A 23023-nucleotide genomic window follows, 5' to 3' on the forward strand; every position below is an offset into this window, starting at 1 on the left:
ATCAGACCTGCTGAAATAAGCACACACACATCGACCATCCTCAAGGTCTCAAAAGAGCTTTTGACCTTGAAACTTCTGCTGAATTCAAGTGGAATCAATAACTTGTTAGCCATTAAAATACTAAATGGATGGTTTTGCGATGAATCAGGAGAGGTAATTCTAACAGTGCTGATCGGGACTGTTGAGAATGAGGGCTGATAACTGAAAGGATGTTTATGAAAGTGTGACGAAAAACAGAGCTCTTGTTGGATTATTTAAAAATGTAAACATCTAATTTAGGACCAACAACACGCTCACACACGCAGACACATGTAGACAGCTGTTGTGCACTGTAAAGATCCTGGAGGGTAACTTTAGATCAGGGCTGGGCCACGTGTGACTATACTTTACAATTACTCAGTCAGACTTTTTGTTTGTATGCTTTGTCAAGTCAATTTTTTATAAATAATTATTGATGCATATTTATCCTATTTTTGGATGTTACTTATCTTTACAGTATTATATTAGGGCTATTTACTAAATATCTTTACTTCAGTGTTCCTAACATGTCATAACCATTACATTTCTTTTCTTTTTCTTTCTTCAGAATTTTATGTCCAGATTTTGATATATTTGTTTGAGTTGCGTTTTTAACCTTTAAAAACAATATAAAAAAAACTCCTCTACTGCACTGCCCAGAACAATTGATTTTAAATGCTGTCAATCCATTTAACATATAAGGTTGACAAACATCAGGCTAAACTGACTTCCATTTATCTTCACCTTTACCCATACAGTAATGTTTGTTGGAACATGTCTGTGGAACCGTATTTACACAAAGAGCACAAAGGAAGACCTCCACTGAGAGTGTGGGGGAATCTTCATCTACGACTGTGGGCCTTTCTGTTTTATCGCGATCAGAGATCAAATTTAGCCGGCCTCATTTGCACACCATCTGAGAATGTATCGGTGTAGAATGAAAAAGTGACTCATGGTGTTGAAACAAGACACTTATCTGTCCAGCACGTTTTATCTCATGTTCTCGCCAACATCATTTAATTAGACTTTTTCGAGAAACTGCTTCAGAACAGTCTTTTTTTGTTTTGCTTATGGAATGCTGGAGTCAAAACTACTGAAATACTAAAACAGGGTGTTTGTCCTCCCCATCTCCACCTTCGCAATTACAACATTTATATTTGATACCATGACTTTCATCAGCATAAAGAGAGAGAGAGTGCTTAACTTTGTATATTTTATTTAACACTAGTGAAACAACACAAGAAGCTAGTATGGAATGCAGGTTGCAGGTAACTTTGCGATGTTAAGTTGTGTAATTATTCACTTGAAGTTAAAATCATACTCAGGCAAAGAAACATGAGCATTCTTCCTGTGTGCGTTCACCATTGTTGATGTGCTGTCCTTCAGAGTATGTGTTTACAATGTTTTTGAGCATTCAGTGCCAATTTATTCTAAAGAATATTCTTGTCAGTACTTGCCATGTTGGATTGTTGTAATAAACAATGTTTACACTAGGAATGCATTGCCATTCTTCTGTTGCTAAAGTCTTCCTTTAAGGTACATTAAGAACAGATACAAAAACTGTGATTAATTTGCAGTCATTCGCAAGTTAACAATAGCTGTACTGCGATTAATAGCGATTAAAAATTAGAATCATCTACATCCCTAAATACAATAGAAAACAGTGATTTTCAAGCAGTTGGTTGGGACCAAAAAGTGGGTCATGATGCCGCATTTTCCCTGGTAAAAAAACAGTAAATAGTAATAGTAAAAGTGATTGTAAAATTTTATTTTATTGAGCTAGGATTTAAATTATATATATATATATATATATATATATATATATATATATATATATATATATATATATATATATATATATATATAAAAATACAATATGGGAATTATATACAGTGACGGTAGCATCTAATTGACAGAATCAAAAACCAAGATACAGAAACATTTGATGGGCATATTTTATTATATTGTGAGCACTGATTCCACCCTTAATGGATTAGAAGAATAAAATATTACACATTTAAAGAACAATTAACGCCAACAAACTCTCTGGCACAAATATATTATGACCATCAGTGTTTTACTTGTAAATGAACACAGTGAAGTGAAGGAGCAAAGAGATTCCACCAGAAGATAGAGACAATGTGTAGCAAGCAATTCACCTTTGACTTACATTCGAATAATTTCCGAAACATGAGGCTGATTAACTGCAAGAGAAAACACACGGATGCTGATGGAATGGCCATACAATCATCCAGAAACAGCAAATACAACTTTAAAAATGAAATAAGGCGACGTCTCATGTGTTGTAGTGACAACCTGTGGCTCACATTCTGGCTTGTTACAGCGTCCTTGTTACATAGCATGATATGTTAACATCATCAGCAACACTAAAATGTTGTGAAGTTGTGTGTGTAAAAGTAAACAGTAAAATCTCAGCCTTCTTGGCGCCCAGGAGCTACACTACAAATCACATCTGCACCATAGACTGATACTGAACCGAAACAAAGCTTCATGAAACAGGAAATGTTGCATAGCTGACACAAAAAGAAAACAAAATTGTTGCACATGGCCCAAAAAAAGATGCATAAAACCCATGTTTACATGTAGAGGTGGAACTTTCTGAGGCATCAATGGCCAGATGTTATGTGAAATGACGTTGAGAACCTGCCTCTGTGATGTTTGATTGGTCGACAATCAACTTGGAGATGACATCCAACACAGAAACAGATGTTTAGCAGGTGTAGGTTTCCTCTCCTGCAGTTGTAAAATCCAAAGAGTTCATGGACATGCCGTGCTCCTCACTGGTATCCGTCCTGGAAGTCCCCATTGCTGTAATGTTCCTCGTCCTCTTGCATCGTCACCCCTTTTTTATTCTTCCAGCCTTGTTTGCGCCCAAAAGAATTGTCTGTGGTCCCATAACTCTTCTTCGGAGCCACCATGCTCTCATTGTTGAGCTCCGACTCCTCAGCCAGCTCGTCCTCGTCAATGATGCCGCACTTGTCCTCGCTGGTGCTCTCGGGGTTCGCCCATTCCTGCTGCTCACCAGAGGCAAAGATGGCATAGAAGATGACACCTGTGTAATGGACCATCGACGCGATTACGAAGACGTTCTGCCACTCCAGGCGAGTCTGAGAAGAGATGTTTGGAGAGCATGAGTACACTGAAGACACATCACCAAAGCTGTTCTTCAGTGACCGCGACCACATCGAGTTCCTGGTGAACCTGAACCAGAACAAAAGGTGACCGAACGCTCACACATCTGAATTTCAGATGTTAACATATAAATCATGTCCCCATTTATTCAAAGACAACTGACTTGGAAGCAAAGAGTTTATAGATGAGATGGATAGACTGTACCTTGTGCTTTGTCAGGGCACCAACTATCAGGGGACACACCATTCCAGACAGAGTTCCGACTCCATTAGAAATTCCCATCAGGATGCTGGCATAGCGTGGAGCAATATCCAGATGATTGACATTAAAACCTGTTGACACAAAATCACATTGGACTTGTGTGATTATTTCTTTGTCTCCCACTGTCCAGCCAGCCACATAGAAAACTTTGTGTCTGTTCCATGTTGTCAGTTGTTTACTGTCTAAGCAAGATGAAACAACACCTTAACATATGTTGGAATGGGCGAAGTATTTTCAGTGAGGCGGCCATTCTGTAAACATAAATTAAACATACCTTGGTGAATTCAAAGATTACTTATTATTATTATTATTTTCTTTCATTCAAAGCTACCTGTGAGCATGTAAGACTTTATTGCTGAATAACATAGAATACACAAGGGAATATACAAACATTTGTTCAGACAATCTAGCAATACAGTTATCAATGGGCCATTTTTGATTCCACATCCATTTCTTACAGATAAAGGTTAAGAAGGTGATGTGGTGTTGATGGAATGTGATACCTGAGATGGCAAATCCACTGAAGCCAACCGCTAAGACCAGGAAAGTGATGGCCACAACTCGTGTGTGAGAAAATCCAACAACCAGCAGCAGCGTTGCTTCCATCCCAAAACCTGTTCAAATAAACACATTAATTCGCTGACCTTAATTAGTATGACAATGACTATATCAATGAAAATAAACAGTGTTTTTTCAGAGGCAACAATTTCAATCCAAACTGCTGCCTGACTCCTGTTCTAGTTACATATGGCATTTGTTTGCTCAGTTTCACACATAAGCAAGTGTCAAGTAAGTCAAGCCATTTTTAGTGAGTGTCAAGTCATAGCTTTGGTCAACCAAGTCACAAGTCAAGTCTAGAGTGGCCTGAAATGACTCGTTGTGTGGGAAGCATCTGAAATGTTTGCGCCGCAGACCTTGTGTCTTGTGTGTTCCAGGTGGACCTTCCATCATTCAGTTCAGAAGCATGTGGGTGATGCCCACGTCACATGATCATAAACACAGTTTGCTTGGTTGGCACACACATACAGCAGGTAACGTACAGTTGAAAAATGCAATGCAAAATAATTACATAATAATGACGAAAAGCAATGACTTGTCAAGTCTTTCCAAACTAAGTTTCCAGTCAAGAGGAGCAAGTCAGAGACGAGTATGTTATCACTGTTTGTCAAGGAATCCCAACGTCCTCAATCCGGTGACTTCAGTCACACAACAGTAAGTCACTCATCTTTAGTTGCCCATGTCTTGAAGTGACGGACTCAATAAGTAAGACCATGCAGTGCCCATGGTACTAGCACATAGGAACAGAAAACAATTACCCACTGGTCATCCTGGTCTCACTGTGTTCTTCAGAGGCCTAAACAATGAGCGATGCACTTAGATAGAGGCATTATTTTTGGGTGGAGAATGGCCCAACCAGCAATTGAGCACTGATTTTCTGTACTTCAATAGTTCCCCAGGTCCCTATTCATACATCACAAAACCATTGGGTTCTCTCATAAGGGATGGGTTCTACATACACATTAAACACTGAGTGCACCTTTGAAGATGGTGACCATCCCACTTCTGACAACATTTGGCACAGAGAAGGGAGAATACCTGTAATGGAACAGTGTCAAACTTTTGTGGGGAACATCTACATGCAACCTCAAAAAGGCTCAATCAACATTGCCCTGGTGGTCTGTCTGAAAAAAGGGCTTCTCATGGTTGTGTGAACCCGAGTTGTCAGTACAAAGGTTCTTTCTTGGTGTAAACTGACCTCCGCAGTTCATGAGTTTCCTGACGTTTGTGGTCGACATGATTTTGTTGCTGCGTAAAAAGTCTGCCAGCTGTCCACCAATTGGGACCACGATGGTCATGACCATGTGTGGAACTGCAGACAAGATCCCCACCTGTGGGAGGAAACACACCTTCAGGCTGCCGAAAACCACAAAGCTGGTTCGACTTTTATGAGGCTGTACCTTGCTGATAGGAAACCCAAAGACTTCCTCAAAGTAAGCTGGCTGGCTGATGAGAAGCAAGTAGAAGGTCCAACTGCGACAAAAGTTGGCCACGATGATGGCGTACACTGGCATGGATGTGAAGAAACGTCGCCACGGAGTCCTGAATTTCTGTTTTTTGGAGGGAGATGTTAACATGGATGTTCATGTTGAGTGACTAAACAAGTTGCTCGCACAAACCTCAGTCACACTGAGCTGCCGAGTTGTTTCCCCAATGGTGGATTCAATGTAAGTCTTTTCCTCATCTGTGATGGTGGGATGTTGGGCGGGACTCCCGTACGCCAACAGAAGCCAGAGAATGTACCAAATGATCCCAAATACACCTGATGTGTATACAGCGGTGTAATTAAAACAAGGCATGACCTCAACGCAGCATTATTAAAGAGATATGAGGAAAGACTGACTCATAGAACCCAGACAGGAAAATGTTAATTTACAACAATAAATCATGAGATTCTATCGCCAAAGGACCAGAGTACATTTTTATTAAAACAGATGGCGAGTCATGAATTTTGTGTGAATGCTAATCATTTTAATCAAACTCCAGAGCAATTGAGATTAGGTTTTTAAAGCGCTTGTTAAGAATCCAGGACATTTGAAGACCCTTAAAGCATATTTTTACTGCGCTCAATAAAATAAAATATAATCTTATAATGTGTGAATGTGTTCTTACCATAGATATAGAAGACAGAAGGCCACCCAACATACTGAACCATCACTCCCGCTAATGGCATGGCGATCACTGCTCCCGCGTAAGACCCTGTATTCACAAAAACACATCTTGTTTATAACTTTGTATGATAGTTACACTTGCAATGTGCTAGCATAGATGTTACCTGCAGCTGCTGTATACAAGACAACATCGTGCATTACCCAACGCATAGACGGTCTGTTTCAGAAGGAAGGTGTTTAATGTGTTTTGCAACCAGTTTAAAGGCTAGGATCGCACAGAGGGAGGTGAAAGGTACCGTGAATGTCTTTCTGCCCAATGTGCAGTGTGACCATTTATTGAAGAGAAAAAAGGAGCAACAGCTCCTTCAGTCTTTTATATTTACAGATTATATCAATGGGTACCATACACAGGTTGCTATGGCAGCAGGATTATGGGTCTCCTGTTGGAGTGAATTCAATAAAAAGGAAAAAAACTAGATAGATAGATAGATAGATAGATGCTTTGATAGATAGATACTTGGATAGACAGCTAGATGGATAGATAGATAGATACTTTGATACTTTGAGAGATAGATATCTCACCACAAAATGAAGTGGTCGCTAACCGGCTTCGTTCCAAAGGTGGGGCCCATTTCGACCACATCCCATGGCACGCTGGATAAGTGACTCCCTTCCAGAGGAACAGTTGGTAAACATCTTCACCAAAAGCGACTGCTGACATCTGCAGCCCAGTTGTGTTCCCTACCTCCACTAAGCCTTGTAGGATGCGAACACACATGACACAAACATAGTGGACCCTGGCCGCTGACGGGATTAACATATTCAGCACAGACGTCAGGAAGATGGCAGCTCCAAACACCCTGCAGCAAGAGAAGACTTTTGATGTCTGGCAGTCAACGTCATGAACCCTTTGTTGTTAGTGATTTTCTTGGCATTGAAAGTGTCATTGATCAGAGATGCTGGTAATGAATTCCACAATGCGCTGCAGTAGTTGAAGCACTTATGACAGACAGGAAAGTCACAGCTTTGAATCTTATTTGTGTCTTTAAATTCAATAAATGACAAGCAAATATACAGCATATAACAATCCAACTGCAATCCTTCTAAAAATGAGCCCTACTGACAGGGGTCAGCAAAATGTGATGTTCTGCATGTGTAATAATTCAATAGTATTTTCAAAAAGCTACAGTATTCTAGGTTTATAAGTCTATATAAAAATGATTAAAAACGGATGCCAATATCTGAAGCTGTCTGGATTCAGCTTGTAGTTAGGAGTTGGTTGAAGCTCGTGCCCTGAGATGACCTATCGACAAGTCAGTTTGCACTGCCTCATCATCCTATATCGCTTATGCATCAACTGCCTAGACGTTTCAATAGTTGCTGTTGGTTGACCCTGACTCCAGTTGTTATCTTGTTCTAGTAATGACCGAGGAGCGGCAGTCGTGTTCAGTAAAGCACATGCTGCTCACGTCTACAGGCTTATATAGATGTTTAATAAAGGAAGGCAGCCCCTGTGCTTCATCTAGATCTGTGTAATGAAACAGATCCATATGGACTCAAATAAAGACATCCCACTTGATCCATAAGTTAGTGCTTTATTGTTACGACACTGTGTCTATCCGCTTTCACCCCCTCCCCCCCGCCCCCTGCCTCCTCTTTTTCCAAAACAGAGTGTAAGTGACACTTGTAATATTCCAGTGGCTGGTGTTTCAGAAAGAAATCAGAAGCAGGATCTTTCATTATTAACTCTGTCACTGACGTGTCCTCTTTTCCTGTGAAGCTTTTATTACAGGATCGCTATCTGCACCATCAGCTTTGCTCATCATGGCTACAGCTGTAGTCCTTTCAACATACTAGCTGTGAATTATTTTAGTCTTTCTCGTCCTCCCTTCCCTTGATCATTGATCGCCCACCTCAGATTAGAGTGTACTTGTGAAATTAAGAGCATTTACCTGTTGGCAGACAGCTTGTTTGAGATGAATCCACCTGGGATTTGAGTGACAATGTAGCCCCAAAAGAAAGAGCCGTGGATCAGCCCCACCGTCTCTGGGTCCCAGTTAAATTGGGCTTTCTATGAAAGCATGAAAGCAGATGATACATTGTGATATAAGGTGTAAGTCAACCTGTGAATGATGATTATGTACCTGAAGTACTGGAGTCCCATTCACATATACAGTGTTGTTGTTCACCATCTCCACAATGGCAACGCCAAGGTTGCAGCGGATGCCAAAGGAGATGCAGAATCCCAGGCCACTGAGGATTGCGATAATGTAGCGTTTGGGCAGCCCTCCGCAGCTGCAGTCCAATAGAGGAGCAGGGAGAGGCGTCGATGCCACTGGGCGTCCATCCTCTGTCAGCTCTATGATGTCTTGATCTTCAACATTACTGCCATCTATTTTTCTGCAAAGTGAAATTCATTTTAATATGAGAGCATTACATTGGTTTTTACATGTGTCTGTACCCTGCAGACTAGTAGATCATTTGAAAGTAAGACTCTAGTTTAAACTTGAAGCACCTGTTAAGAACAGTTTTTCATTGCAAATAAATACATATATGAAGGTTATAATTCTGTCCAAACTGTCCACAAAATCATCTGCGTTGTTATTGGTTTGGAGCATGCTGGTTCCATACAAAACCACGAACTACTATAATATTACGATTCACTTATTTATTAAGCTGCATTTCACATGCACATATGAAAAGTCACAATGACTTGCTTTAGAGTTCCTTCCATAACTTAAAAAAACGTTTTACTCAGCATCACATTTTAGAATTTTCATCTTTTTATGAAGATCAAAATGAATATAATTCACATGAAGTCTTTTGGTATATTGTGAGATTAATTATTTTATTTAACACCTGTTTTTCATCTCTCCTGGTAAATATATTGCTGAAAATTAAACAATGCAATATTACTGATAACTAATTATTAATTATTGATTTTTCACATTTTATCAAATTAAACGTGATCACATACTGAATTAATAAGCAGTCTTAAATATTATATATGATAATTCTACTTTATCAGGTAAATATGTACTCGTATAGGATATACTATGCAATCTGGCTTTTACTGCCGTGCACTTTATTTCTGTGAATCATATCTGGGCTATGAAATATGTACAGCCGTCTTAAAATAAAGCTGTGATTACATCATCCGCAAGCACAGGAATCAAATATTTATTTTATCATGAGGATCTTGGGGACTCATTGTGCTCACTGCAGACTCTCACAACACAGTGGCAGAAGATGCTTCACCGTTCAATTCAAAAGGTTTCATCCCTGCTAAATACAAGTCAATCTGTTCAACAAATGTCAGAATTAGTGGATGAAATAAAAAAAGAGTTCACCTTTGCAGTTTTCCCAGAGAGTCCCCTACTGAATTCTTCACTTCTTCTTTTCCAGGCTTCAGCACCTGATCTTTCAAACCTGCCAAACCACCGAAAGGCATTTTCAGTCTTGACTTGAAGGTTTAATAGCTGAGAGAAACAAGGAGATCCACTAGTCTTCCATCCTCCGCAGGTTAGTGGGAGCGAGGATGGCTCCACCAGTCAGTGTTCCTGCTCCTAAATGAGCCTGTCTCTCCACCCTCAGATGAGAGATGGAGTTAAGAGGAAGAGGAAAGCAGATGCTGAAGTAGTCCTTGCTGTCCAACACATTGGGAAATGTCCTCGGAGAAATCCAAAACACTAAAATCCACTTTGACGAATTGTTAAACAAAACACCTCCTCTTCATCTCATCCACTCATGACGAAGCAGAGCAGGTGAAGATCTTCCTCCTTCCTAAACCTGGCCCCTTGACTTACACATGATGGTATTATCTATCATCATCCAGCACCACCCCTCTCTTTGGTTCATCTGATCTCAACCCTTTGGAAGGACGATGAAAGATGCATGAGTTTGACAAGTCGCTCGGAGGAGTGACAGAAGACGCTAGAGAGTAAAAAAAGGAGCAGGTGAAATATAAGACAGAGTCATCGAACCTTCACCTCGAGCTTTTCCATTTCAGCTATTTGCAGAGCTGATTGAAGAATATAATGGTTCCAAATCACTCTTTTTTTAACAGTGGAGTAAATAAAAATTCAATAACAGTAGTTGCGTCTGAATGTATGGAGCAGTGAGTACTTTAAGGCTTCATTGGCTTGAGTTTAAATTGTGCTAGCAATCAATAATGTAATCATAAACTGACATATAAATATAACACTATAACGCCATTTCAGTTTCAGTTGCATTTATTCTACTAACCATAACACTTTATTTTCATTTATTGTTTTTATATAAATAGCAGAAGGGAGGTGAAGAGGAGAGTGCAGTCAGGGTGGAAAACAATGGGAACGACTGACAAGTGTCATCTGAGACCGAAGAGCAGCAAAAGATAAATGGAAGCTTATACTTTGTGCAACAAAATAGATTGCTTTCTAGTTACTTCATTGTGTGTATCAATATTTTGTGGGATTCTTTTGGGAAAACAATTCTAAAAATAAAATAAAATTTGACAAACAAAACATAAATAGACTTGGGTGGGCGGATTAGAATTAATTAAGCAGAATAATATAGACGATGACAATATTATTAGGGGGGACACTTTAAGATTTATTTTATTTCAGGTGTTCTCACTGGGCACAGAGAGCACTCCATTGACAGCAGCACATGTCTACCATCTAGTGTTTGTGGTGAAGAATTGTCGCCCATGCGAGGAAACGCACTCACACTTCGAGACTCACGTGCTCTGAGAAGGAAAAGAAGGGAAGCAGAAGCATTGTCTACAGATAATCTCAGACAAGGCTTAAGTGAGTTTGTTTTGGTTGCATTAGTTACATGAACTCAGCATAACATAAAAGGGGGTTGGGAGAGGTGCAGTGACTTATATCTCCCAACAGGGGGAGACGTTGCTCAGTCTTCCGTTTCCCCTACTGTACAGTAAGCTGATAACAACTCAGCCTATTCTGAGAGCCTTCCCAGCGACTTTCCCCCTCCATCTCATTTACAACCACGGTTTGAAACACCCACTGTGGCATCTTTGCTTCCTCAAACACCTCAACAGCCGAAGTGTTCCACCTCTTCATCCATGCTGTGGAGCACCGGGCTCCGGCGAACGGGCTCCGGCTCCAGCCATGTCGGCGAAGGACGCTGCGGATGGCGGCGGTGACGGCGTAGGAGAGGAACCGGCAGGTACACATTTAACGCGACAGTTGTATTAAATCCGATTCACATTAACAAGGGATTCTGTTCGTCTTGGTGGGGTGAATTGGAAACTACGTCAGCTCGTGTTTTTATTTTTATTTCCGTCGTTTGACAGTAACTTTGCGCTGCTCGAAAACTAGGTCAGTAGATCAGTGGATCAATCTCATCCTTCCTTTCCTTTTTCGTCTTTTCAACTACGCCAATATCATAGTCGTCACTACACACCGACAGAATAACTGTCGCTTCGTGTCATTGGTGATATATTGTAAATTAAATGTGTAATTTATCGTCAAAACTCGCATACTCGAAGCCGGTTGTGTTAGCTTAGCATTAGCCAAGAGGCCTGTTTACCGGGCGACGGTTGTGAAACAGCCGGTGTTTGGCTTGTTTGTTTTCATCACGTCCAGTTTAAAAGATCATCAATGACTTGCATTCATTTTGTCTTAAATAAAATGTGTAATTAAACATCAACTAGATATTGATTTATTAGCGCTTATTTGGTGCCTTCTGTGACATATCGAACGGTGACACTGACAGGTTAAGTTTTCATTTGCAAAAACACTCTTTGATGTCAAAACTTCTCACCACTCACCAAACCACTTTCCTGTGCAAAGCTTTTGAAAGTTAGAATAATAATGTTTTAAAACTTATTTAATGAGTGTACAGTACAATTTGCGTCAAAATGTAATGGGTCCACGAACATCATCATGAATTCAGTGCACAGAATTCACAAGATGTATTCAAACACAAATATATATAAAATATCGCCTTGTTATCAGTAAAGATCTCTAGATTAATCCTTGTCATCATTTAATAGAGGTAAGTAGTAGAATGTGATATTGTTACATAAAATGTAGGTCAGGCTGGACAATTCTCTGTGGTTTTTTAATTTATTAGCTTGTTGTTGAAAGATGTTTACCAGTTGTGTTGCATACTTGAAACTGATATGAATGCATCAGACAATTATACTTATACATGTTTCCTTTGCAATCTACTGGAATTGTTCGGAGATTTTTGAGGGTTGGATAAAAGAGGCAAAGAATCATGTTTTACTTATTAACAACACATTTTAAGAGGCCTTGTTGTGTTTTGAACACAGCCATACAGGCACCAGGCTGTTTAGCTGTTCTTCTTGTGCTGACGCATTTTGGTGAGTCAGTTCTAACATGTCTTTTTCTCGGACATAACTACTAACACTGTGGTGGTAAAAGCACACGTTTACACTAAAGACATTAGGAATTATGTAGCGAAGACCTTCACAACATTTCTCGGCCACACTCTTTCACCAGGACCTTTCAGGAATTCACACACTTATCCATAACATTTCAGTGTCCCCAACATAAACCAAAGACATTAAGTTGTACACGTATGTCATGCTCAGCTGACAAGGATTTTAGAGCTCATGGTGATAAGACTGGCAGTAAGACAAATTATATGTTTCCAATAACTGATATTACATCAGGGCAATGGGAGTTTTAATGTAGCTCTGGGACTGGACTGGAGACAGAAGGAGGCAGTTGATCACTCCCAAGTTGTCAGTGGGTGTGAGTGAAGTGTATTTTCTGTTTTCTGTTTTGTTTGTGTCTTTTTTTAATGCAACAGTTTTGTAGCAAATTTTCATTTGCCTGTCTTCGGAATGTTTGACATTTTTGAATGGCGTTTACGTCAAATCTTCATTTTGATCTCTTTTTTTAAACTTAACTGTCAATTTTAATTTCTTTTAAATGGATAACAAAATGTAAGGTTTTTGATTTGGTGGTTTAACAACAGGATAATACAATATAACTAGCATTTTGTGCATCTTCTAGTCTATTCTAACTTCAGCCGTTAATGACAATGAGTCATTCGTCTTTGCAGATGTGCCGGTTGGTGACCGTCAGCCCATGTCCAGCTCCCTGCTGAGCCTCATGACTCCGTCGACTGCTGCTAGAGTGTCCCTGAGCGTGGGTGTGCATCGGAAGCGGAAGGGCAGCGTAGATAACAAGTGAGCGACCTTTTTTTCCCTTTCTTAGCCATCGCAGACTTGCCTGTTATGACTGATGAAACTCTTTGTACCGACAGCGAATCAAAGTCCTGCAATGACACTGACATGAATGATGACCAAGATGGGTCTGAGGAAGATGACCAACATGTGAAAATTAAATGTCTCAAGTAGGTTGCTGACCTTTTGGTTCAATGTGAAACAAATGCTTAATTACACTATCACTAGTGTTGCTTGTTTTTTCCTCCTTGTAGGGAGCCCCACAGCCTGACAGAAAAAAAAAGACGAGACAAGATGAACTATCTCATCGATAAGCTCTCTGCCATGATTCCTACATGTAACCCCATGTCTCGCAAGCTGGACAAACTTACTGTACTCAGAATGGCTGTGCAGCACCTCAAATCTCTCAAAGGTGACTTGTCAATGCCCTTTATTGACTTCATTGTTTGTATTGCATTCCAAATGAACGGAAATAATTGGTATTTAATGTTAACAACTTCTTGCTGTGTAAAAGAGTTTAAAGAGTTGAATTTACATTTCCATCTCATTTGAGTCACAGAAGAATGTCTCTGTTTTCATCTGGGACGTACATTGTCAGATTAAATGCTGACCTTTCACCCAGGAAGTGCCAGTCACCAGTTATTTATTCAGTGACTTGACCTGCTGACCCACAACAGATAGCATGCCCGCAGACACTCCTAAGATATTGCATTTTGATTTCACAGTGCAGTGTCTGCACACTTGATGGACATGGGACAATAGAATAAAAGTGATCTGAACTTTTTAGAAGTTTTCAAACTGAGGTTTAATCTCTGTCATTTGCATTTACTGTATTAATGTCACTCCCAATACCAATTCCTTTGGTCCTAAACCCCCATATCCATACCAGACCTGGAGCTAATCCAGGTCTGGTATGGATAGTTGACTGTCTTCAATGTTTGCCATTTGGTATGTTGGCACAATGACTCTAGTTCTAGTAACATCCTTTATATATGAACTCACAAGGTTTTCACTTAGCAAGACCCACATAATGTATAATAACTGACTGTGGTTTTACTACTTTTGAAGGAAAATTTAGTAATATTGATCTAATGGATTATTTGTGTTCCCTCATGGCTCCTGTTTTACGTTTATGTCTTCTCAATCTCTTAATTACAACTGAAACGTGACATTTTTTAAATTTTAACTATAGCAAATGAAAACAAACCACTTCTTCTTTTCAGTTTTTGTTTTAGTGTCATAATCCGGTCACATGATTGAGTTATGTTGGGTCATCCATGGAAATGGCAAGTGTCGGCACTTTCCAGGTTCTGTTATCGTCTTCCTCGGTTTAAATATTTAACTCCACGTGCAGTATGTTCCAAGTTTGTCAAGTCAAAGGTCTGTCATTAACTTGTATTAATAGCTTTAGTATTGTAATATATTTGCCCCCTACATTTTTGTTTAGGGTCATCCAGCTGCTTTTCCCAAAGCAACTGTAAACCATCATTCCTTCCAGAAGAGGAGCTCAAACATCTTGTTTTAAAGGTGAAGTATAACATCACTATTATCTCCATGTCTGTGTTTTGTTTCCAATGATGTTTGTTTGTATGCAACTTAGCTAAAAAATTCAGTAACAAATACATCAATGATATATCACATACCCCTAACCCTGGCGATGGCAGAAATGCGATGAGGTAACTACACTTTTGGATTAAGTGTACATCTGCTTGGATTTGAAATTACTTCTGGTCACATGACTGACTCCAGTTATGAAATGAGAAGCTGGTAATCCTGACTTTGTAAAACACAATATGCAATCTTATATGTGTCTATGTGTTATAAAATGTGGCATTAACTACCTTCTCATTCCCCTAACGCCAGTGCCACCTGCTGTTCAATTACGATCAGTGCATACTGAATGTACCAATAACATATCGAGGTTAATTTGGGTAAAATAAATGTAAAAAAAAAAATGCTATCAGGAATTTGAACTGTTGAGCTACTTCTGAATAAATGTCACTGACATAATTGATGATTCCAATTTTATGATTTCTTATTATTCACTAAAATGCCTGTTCCTGTGACATATCCACCTGATCCACTCTTCCCTCTCTTGTCTCGGACTGTCTCCTGTCTGTGTTCCTGTAGGCTGCTGATGGGTTTTTGTTCGTTGTGGGCTGTGATCGTGGAAAAATAGTTTTTGTCTCGGAGTCTGTTACCAGGACACTAAATTATAGTCAGGTGAGGCTTCTGTCTGGTACTTATTAAGCTGTGTACAAATTATCATCTTCATTCATTCATTGCATTTTATGAAGCTATACAATCATAGTTACAAATTCTCTGTTTGACGCAGGAGTTCTTCATGTTACTTGTTATACTCACCTTCATTTTTACAAATATTGTCGTCGCAAAGTAGTCTTTTCCTTTGTTCTCTCTCACATCTACACTTCATTTTCATTATGCTAAATGGACTTTGTACATTTGAGATCTGGAATAACCAACCTATATAGACCTCTCTCTTTATTATTATTATGGAATTAAGCAGTCATAATCTTCATCATTGAATTGTTTTTCAATGTTCTGGGATAATTTCAGATTGACAGTTTAACCAGCTGTTTCCTCTTCCTCCAGGCGGAGCTGATCGGACAAAGCTTGTTTGATTATATTCACCCTAAGGACATGGGAAAAGTGAAAGAGCAGCTTTCTGCTACCGAATTATACCCTCGCGAAAGGCTAATAGACGCAAAAAGTAAAGCAGTGTAACTTGACTTTCAAATGTGCACATACTGTCCAGGGACACTTTTGAATATTGTGTTGTGTCTCCAGCTGGTCTGCAGGTCCAGGCTGACCTCCCAGTTGGGGGGTCGCGTCTCTGTACAGGTGCTCGCCGCTCCTTTTTTTGCCGTATGAAGAGTAACAAAATTTCTGTAAAAGTGGAGGACAAGGAATTCCAAGCAGGCGGCTCCAAAAAGAAAGGTACGAAAATGTATTTTTCAGAACTAACGTTTAATCGTTTTGCACGAGTATTGAAGACGTCTCATTTCTGCTTGCAGAGTCACAGAAGTACTGCACAGTCCACTGTACAGGCTACATGCGCAGCTGGCCCTCAAGTCAGCTGGGGGCTGAGGGGGAGGGGGAAGTGGATAAGCAGGATTGCTCCTACTTCAGCTGTCTGGTGGCAGTTGGACGTGTCCACTCCCACACTTCTCCCCAAGTTAACGGGGAGGTCAAAGTGAAGCCCATGGAGTTCGTCACGCGTTACGCCATGGATGGCAAATTCACTTTTGTTGATCAAAGGTGAATTTGTTTTTTGCTGTCTGAAAATTTAAAACATATGTTGAGAGTGATTGTGGCTGATATTGTTCTTGAAACACTGTTGGTGATCAGTTTTATTTCTGCCACAGAGCAACAACCATTCTTGGTTATCTTCCACAAGAATTACTTGGGACGTCCTGTTATGAGTACTTCCATCAAGATGACTTAGCACATTTGACCGAGAGACACAGAAAAGGTAAAATCTGTTAAGTTGTGTACCTTATTCTTAGACCTTTACTGGGTGATTTTGTTTTTTTCTGTTGTGAGAGTTTTGAAAACACACCTGTCTTTGGAGAGTGTCTGTGTTACTGGCACTCTGTTGTCAGGTGTGTGACAGATACAAAAATAAGTCAGACACTGACCCAGCTCACTTGCTATTACAGTGTAAGATATACATTTTTTACTCTTAAAGTACACTCATGAAAAATCCATATAGGAATCATTTTCTTGTTTAACATTTTAGATTTTAATGATTGCTTCTGATCTCTCATTCTCTGTTCAACAGTTCTTCGAACGAAAGAGAAAATAGAAACAAACTGCTACAAGTTCAAAACAAAATGTGGATCGTTTGTGACGCTTCAGAGTCAGTGGTTTAGTTTTGTAAATCCCTGGACCAAGGAAGTGGAATACATCGTGTCCACCAACACAGTCATGTCGTGAGTCATTTCTCGCTGATGTTTTGTTTCCTGTTTCAATTACACAGCACATTTTCTTCTTACAGGTATGAGCACAGTCGAATGGTTCGATCAGGAAAGAAGGGGGAGAAGACCAGCAATTCAAAGACTTCTGATGGTGAGTTTCAACCACATCAGTATGATATAAGATGACTGTGTTATATGTGAATTTTTTTTTTATCAATTAAGAAGAAGGCAAGAAGTCCCTTCCAATAATCCCCGGCATCTCCACGGCAGCAGGCGCAATGATTTATGCTGGAAGTATTGGGACCCAAATCGCGAATGAGCTGATGGATTTGAACAGGTGACCTCAAAACGGCCTGAGGTCTGAGGTCCGTCATCTCACTTTAACGGTAAATGTGTTTGTTCTTCTTCTAGAACCAACTCCTCACCTTCCAGTGGTACTGTCAGCCCCTTCAGCACACCCCAGGACAAGTCTCCCCAAACTCTCAACCTTCCCAGCAACAATGTAAGTTTTACAACTTCTCTCAACTGCCAGGGTGGGTTTTTTCATGTCCACCAAACTTAAGGGTGTCTTTTATGTTCTGTAGCCGCAAATAGATGTCCACATTACCATGTTTCATATTCAATCTGCAGGTGCCAAACGGAGAGTCAACTGACGTTGAGATGCCAGAAAAGTCCGGTTCTGAAGATGAGCCACATGGGGCAGCACTGTCAGCCGGAGAGATTATGGGTTCGTCAGAATAATCTGTTTTTTTATTTCTATGCCACTGCAACCTTCATGTGTTAAGTTCAAATGGTTAGTTCTAAATAAAAGCCCCTGCAACATTTTGATAAGTTGAACCTCTTGAAATTTTCCACAAGGGGTGAAAGGATAGACAAGTTCATGGTATGCTTTTATGGCTCTGGACCATATAAGAGGAGGGTTAGGTGTCCTTCTGTCCATGACAGCATAAATGAATGAATGAATGAATGAATAATTGAATAAAACAAGTGCCAAATTAGTAAGAGTTAATCACTTGATTTAAACCTGATGCATCAGTGGTGGAAGGGTTTCTTAGTGGCGGTACGATAAACATTAGCACAAGAATACATGGAGTGTGACATGAACGCTACCTGAATGCAGCTCATATTTGAAATCCGCTTTCAGCAGGCGAGAACTCACAGCTGGACTTGGACAGCGTGGTTGTGCCGGGCCTGAATCATTTGAGCAACGACGAAGCGGCCATGGCGGTGATCATGAGTCTCCTGGAGACAGACACAGACCTGGGCGAAGCTGTGGACTTCGAAGAGATGCATTGGTCGTTATAGGATTCAACCCTCAACTCTGTGGAGCAATGACACTGGAAATGTTTTGTGTGGTTTTTTTTTTTTTTTTAAGAACTGTGACACATGCTGGAATGCTGACTCAGAGGCAGCCTTTTTAAAGACCCGTATTAATTTGATGATACCGTTTCACAACATAAGCTGCGTTGTCTTCTTGTGACTGCTCAGACCAGCGAAGGGACGTACCACCAACGAGGACGTAGTGTTTTCATGCATGTGCCTCGGATGCCTTACAGCAGCCCGTCTGCCCTCTGATTATTTCCCCCATATGGCTTCTGTCACACTGACCATCTAGTGTTTGAAGGCTCACTGAATCAAAAAGTCAAACCTCATGGCTTTGGTTATTTACCCATTTTTTTTTCGTCTGCATCTGTCAAGTAGTGATGCATTAAAAGTTACAGTAAATTAATTTTTAAGAAGGTACTGTATTGGTAGTCTGCAGGACTCGGACCCACTCCAGTTCATTATCAGCCAGCCAAGTGAGATCGCACATCCCTCACCTCAAACCAATTCTCACAGCGTTTTACATGGTGAACTTTGGTGGGTGAACACTTGAATAGTCATCATGGATTTGCTATGTCTTCAGGATGTCTTAACTGGGCAGTTGGAAGTGGGTGTGTATTTTGATGCAGTGTATGCGTCCATAAACCTCGCCCACCCACAGTATAATGCAAGGGTGGGCAATCCGGTCCTCAAAGGGCCGTGGTGGTGCAGGTTTTTCTTCCAACCAAACAAGCTCACACAGTTTGACCAATGAAGTGGAGGTGACTGACTGAGTGATTGTACCCCTAAGACACCTGTTGGTGAAAAAGTGTCCTCTTGATTGGTTGGAACAAAAACCTGCACCCACTGCGGCCCTTTGTGGAACAGTTTGCCCACCCCTGGTATAATGGGTGGAAGGGTAGGAAGGCAGCCATGTCGAAAGGGAGGCCCTTGGAATATGGCTTCTGCACTTTGCGTTCCTTAAATTGGCCTTAATTTAATGAGAAAGTTTCCACCTCTGGTTGGGTGTGACCACTGAGAAATGACATGACACCGCACAGGAAGTAAAATTTGTATCATGACCCATGCTCTGTAAACCTAGGTGAAAGAGACATTTTAGTTGCTTTGGGCCGCTTTTTGTCACCACTTTAGGATGTTCTGTATTCTGGGTAGTTCAAGTTTGATGTTCAGACAGCTGTGAAGCCCGTTGACCCCTATATCTAAGGCGACCGAGCACTGGTTTACTTCCTTAAAGTGCCCAATTCTCATGGCAAACCATTGGATTTGCCCCAATAAAGAGGTCATGAGGGGTCCCTGTTCCATGCCATGGGGATACGTCTTTGCTTGCTTTGTTCTCGCCCTTGTTTGTCACACCTACCTGGAGAACTTGTACCTAATAAGAAAGATGCCTCTTTTATACACTCTGTAATGTTGGGGATTTAGCATCGGTTCATGGATTGGTGGCAATATATTCAGGTGCTGACCCCATCACCTGCTTATGTTTGGATGTGTGTAAGTCCACGCCTCCCTTCTCTGCACCCAGTGCTGCCTGTGAATCAGGATCTAAGGCAGGCTTATTTGTATCCAAATAAGCTGGGTGGTTGTAAATGAGTCAGAAGTTGTTACTACCAGGGCATCGTTTTTGTTCCTTTCCATGGACAACTTTCCTCAGTTTCTTTGAAATCTTTGTCTTTTTGATGTGGCTAAACTTTTTGGCAACAGTATATGTAAGTAACCGATCAAACTTTTTGTTCTAAACCCTAACTGCTTTTGTTAGTTCAAACGTTTCAAGCTGATTTTCTTACGTCCTTTAGTTTTGTATTCTTGGTTGCGGTTGGCGTTACTCACTTCCACACCAGCAATAGCGTTTGTTGTTAATATAATTGTGAAGTATGCACTGGTGTGTAACCAAACATGAGCATCATAAGTGAAAGGGACTTCATTCTGCAGTCATCATTCCATTGATATTACATTTTCCATCAGCTGTCGGCCGTTTATCGTACACTGAGGTGTCTGTGCCATGTCCTGAATTGACCATGCTGCCGTTTACCTCACATCAGGACTTGCACGTGATAAACTTTACTCTCCAAACTCTGTCGGGCTGCGTTACAATAGCAGAACGTCTTGAGTGTTTGCTCAGTGTTCGTGTAACTTTTACATGAAGTATCCAACCCTTATGAACATGCTGAGCTCAACCCAGTGAATTGGCTGTACTGACCTGATGCCAAATATCAATGAAATAAATGTCTTTTTTATACTTTTTTGGGTGCATAATAATAACTTTATGATTTAAATTGTCATAGTTTGTCATTCATCTGCTAGTGAAGTCAGATTTCCTTCAAAGTTGTGTCCAAACAGTGCTGAATCGTGATTCCCTTGTACATCGACAAACTGATCTATAAAAAAATGTGTAATTTACTTGAGTAAATTTTATTTATTTATAGCATGTGAGATGTTTAAAGAGGGAACGTGATGTGAATATGTGTTATCTCTGCAAAGCTTGAATCACGAGGAGCAGAACATGTGAATGTTTTCCGGTCCTCCTGCTTGTGTCTAAAGTGCCTTTTGGTCAAGTCTGACCAGACGCATTATTAACCTGACATTTGAAGTCCTCTTCTGACCGACACATTAGCAGTCAAGGATGTGTGTGTTCGTTACGAAAATGTCTAGTTGGATGGACTATGAATATCAGTGGAAGTTCGACCTGTGCAAGCCAGTGTTCGTCACTACCTAACCAAACAAGCTGTTGTAAGGGGTCGTGCCATAGACACAGACTGGTCCTTCATGAGGGCGAACAGTCATGTTTTGTAATGTTTTTTTGTGTTGTACGACAATTGCACTGTTGGCTGATGAAATCATGTCCGACACCTGACCTGCTCGCTTATTGGAAGCCTTGCAGAGAACATGCTTCTGACTTCTTTATCCATTTCAAATAAACCAGTAGATTTTTTGTACACAAGTGAGTCCTTGGATCTGATGTTTATACTTCATGGCGTTCTGTATTTTGAGGTGGCACGGCCAGCTGGGAGGAGAGAGAGGGGTCGACCCACGACCAGGTGGAGAGATTATATCTCTTCACTTACCTGGGAGTGTCTCGGGATGCCCCAGTTGGAGCTGGTGGATGTTGCTCAGGAGAAGGGTGTTTGGCGTGACCTTTTCAAGCTGCTGCCCCCGCGACCTGGCAACAGATAAGCGGATGAGGATGGATGGATATTTATGAACCTTTCATTTGCAGGTTGCACGACCCTTTAAGTAGGGAAGCTGTTTCTGCACATAAATTAAAATACCTCAAGAACAGTACATGTTCATATCTCATGGAAATGCAGAAACAGGTTCGACTTTATTTCACTGGATTTTTTTTGTAATACTACACTTTTACAAAACTACATCCTCAGTTTGACGCTAAGCTCATTGCAGGCCCATAAATTCAGGCTATACAGTTTAACTCCTGAAATAAACTTTACGGTTCCACTGATACTTTCCATTTTCTTCAAATGAAAACAGTTCAGACTGAATCTGAATAGCATCAATATTTAGTTTTTATATTCAGTATTCCAGTCTATTCTGTCAGTGTTGTGTCACATTCTTGATATGAGAAATCTCTATTTGCTATATTTGATCCAGGTTGTATAAAAATGTAGTACCATTGTCACAGTCCTGCTTACTGCTGTTGTGTTCTAAGAGCCGAATGGTTGAAAATAATTTGGCCTAATTGTCTTAAGACCCACATCCCAGGGTGCGAATGAGCTTCTTCCAAGAGTTTAATCTCCTCTGGCTGACCTCATTTCTCACCAACATTAAACCCGTTTCTAAACATTGTGGATTACTTGCAGCTTTAAGATAAAATCAAAAACAAAACAAAAAAATTTGTTCATTAGTCTGTGGGTCTCCTGCCTCACACCCTATGATACAGATAAGCTCCTACCCCATGATCACGGCAACATAAGGAAATCAATACAGTCATATTTATTAAAATCTGAAAATCTAAAATCCATTCTTAAGCAGGTTTTGACCCCCCCACTGTGTTAGTGCCGCCCAGTTAAAACATGTCTTAAGTCAAACCGAAGCCTTATTTAATGCTGGGCCCGACACCCCTCACCATAAGCCACCACATCTAATCTTCTCATCCTTCTTTGTTTCACAGCAAACCCTCCTTCTCACCAAATACTTCACATATTACACAAATTATAGAGCAAACTGCATTATTGAAGTGTTGCAGGTGAAGGGTGAGTAGGTTACATGTGAAATATTTTGTTTGAGAGTAGTTAGAGTAGTAGTTTATCATATTTTCCTCAGGGTCTTATGTACTCAGACTCTTGTTCTTTCAGTCAATTCTAAAGAAGCATGTTGAGGTGGTACATAACCTGGATACAATTTAAATGATCAAAGGCAGAATATCCTGAACACAAAGATAATCATAGGTTACAAGAAAACAAATACAAACAAAATATAATAGTATCTGGTAAAAACAAACCGGATAAATACAGAAATGGGTAGTTCCAATGTTAAGTTGCAAT

General features: G+C 40.3%; 2 protein-coding genes across 4 annotated transcripts; one reads left to right on the plus strand and one right to left on the minus strand.

Moving 5' to 3' along the window:
• Window positions 1–1994: 1994 nt before the first annotated feature.
• slc17a8 (solute carrier family 17 member 8) lies at window positions 1995–9871 on the minus strand. The gene is made up of 12 exons (XM_053885535.1): window positions 9452–9871; window positions 8246–8501; window positions 8054–8172; window positions 6847–6961; window positions 6684–6771; window positions 6103–6189; window positions 5610–5752; window positions 5391–5540; window positions 5189–5321; window positions 3936–4046; window positions 3376–3503; window positions 1995–3146 (listed from the first exon to the last, which is right to left on the minus strand). Exons 1-12 carry the CDS (start codon window positions 9550–9552, stop codon window positions 2817–2819), a joined length of 1761 nt encoding a protein of 586 aa, XP_053741510.1. The 5' UTR covers window positions 9553–9871; the 3' UTR covers window positions 1995–2816.
• A 1144-nt stretch (window positions 9872–11015) lies between these two features.
• bmal2 (basic helix-loop-helix ARNT like 2) lies at window positions 11016–21465 on the plus strand. Of its 3 annotated transcripts, none has more exons than XM_053885760.1 (16): window positions 11016–11273; window positions 13143–13269; window positions 13347–13436; window positions 13521–13678; window positions 14714–14793; window positions 15397–15489; window positions 15880–15997; window positions 16075–16224; window positions 16302–16545; window positions 16653–16759; window positions 17069–17219; window positions 17285–17355; window positions 17427–17541; window positions 17616–17706; window positions 17835–17931; window positions 18349–21465. In XM_053885760.1, the coding sequence occupies exons 1-16, from the start codon at window positions 11216–11218 to the stop codon at window positions 18507–18509; spliced, it is 1911 nt and encodes a 636-aa protein (XP_053741735.1). In that variant the 5' UTR covers window positions 11016–11215; the 3' UTR covers window positions 18510–21465. The 3 variants fall into 3 exon arrangements, with proteins under 3 accessions (XP_053741735.1, XP_053741737.1, XP_053741736.1); XM_053885762.1 differs by having other exon boundaries at window positions 18352–21465; XM_053885761.1 differs by having other exon boundaries at window positions 17430–17541.
• Window positions 21466–23023: the final 1558 nt, after the last annotated feature.

The sequence above is a fragment of the Synchiropus splendidus genome, chromosome 14, assembly GCF_027744825.2.
Source record: "Synchiropus splendidus isolate RoL2022-P1 chromosome 14, RoL_Sspl_1.0, whole genome shotgun sequence".
Lineage (NCBI taxonomy): Eukaryota > Metazoa > Chordata > Actinopteri > Syngnathiformes > Callionymidae > Synchiropus > Synchiropus splendidus.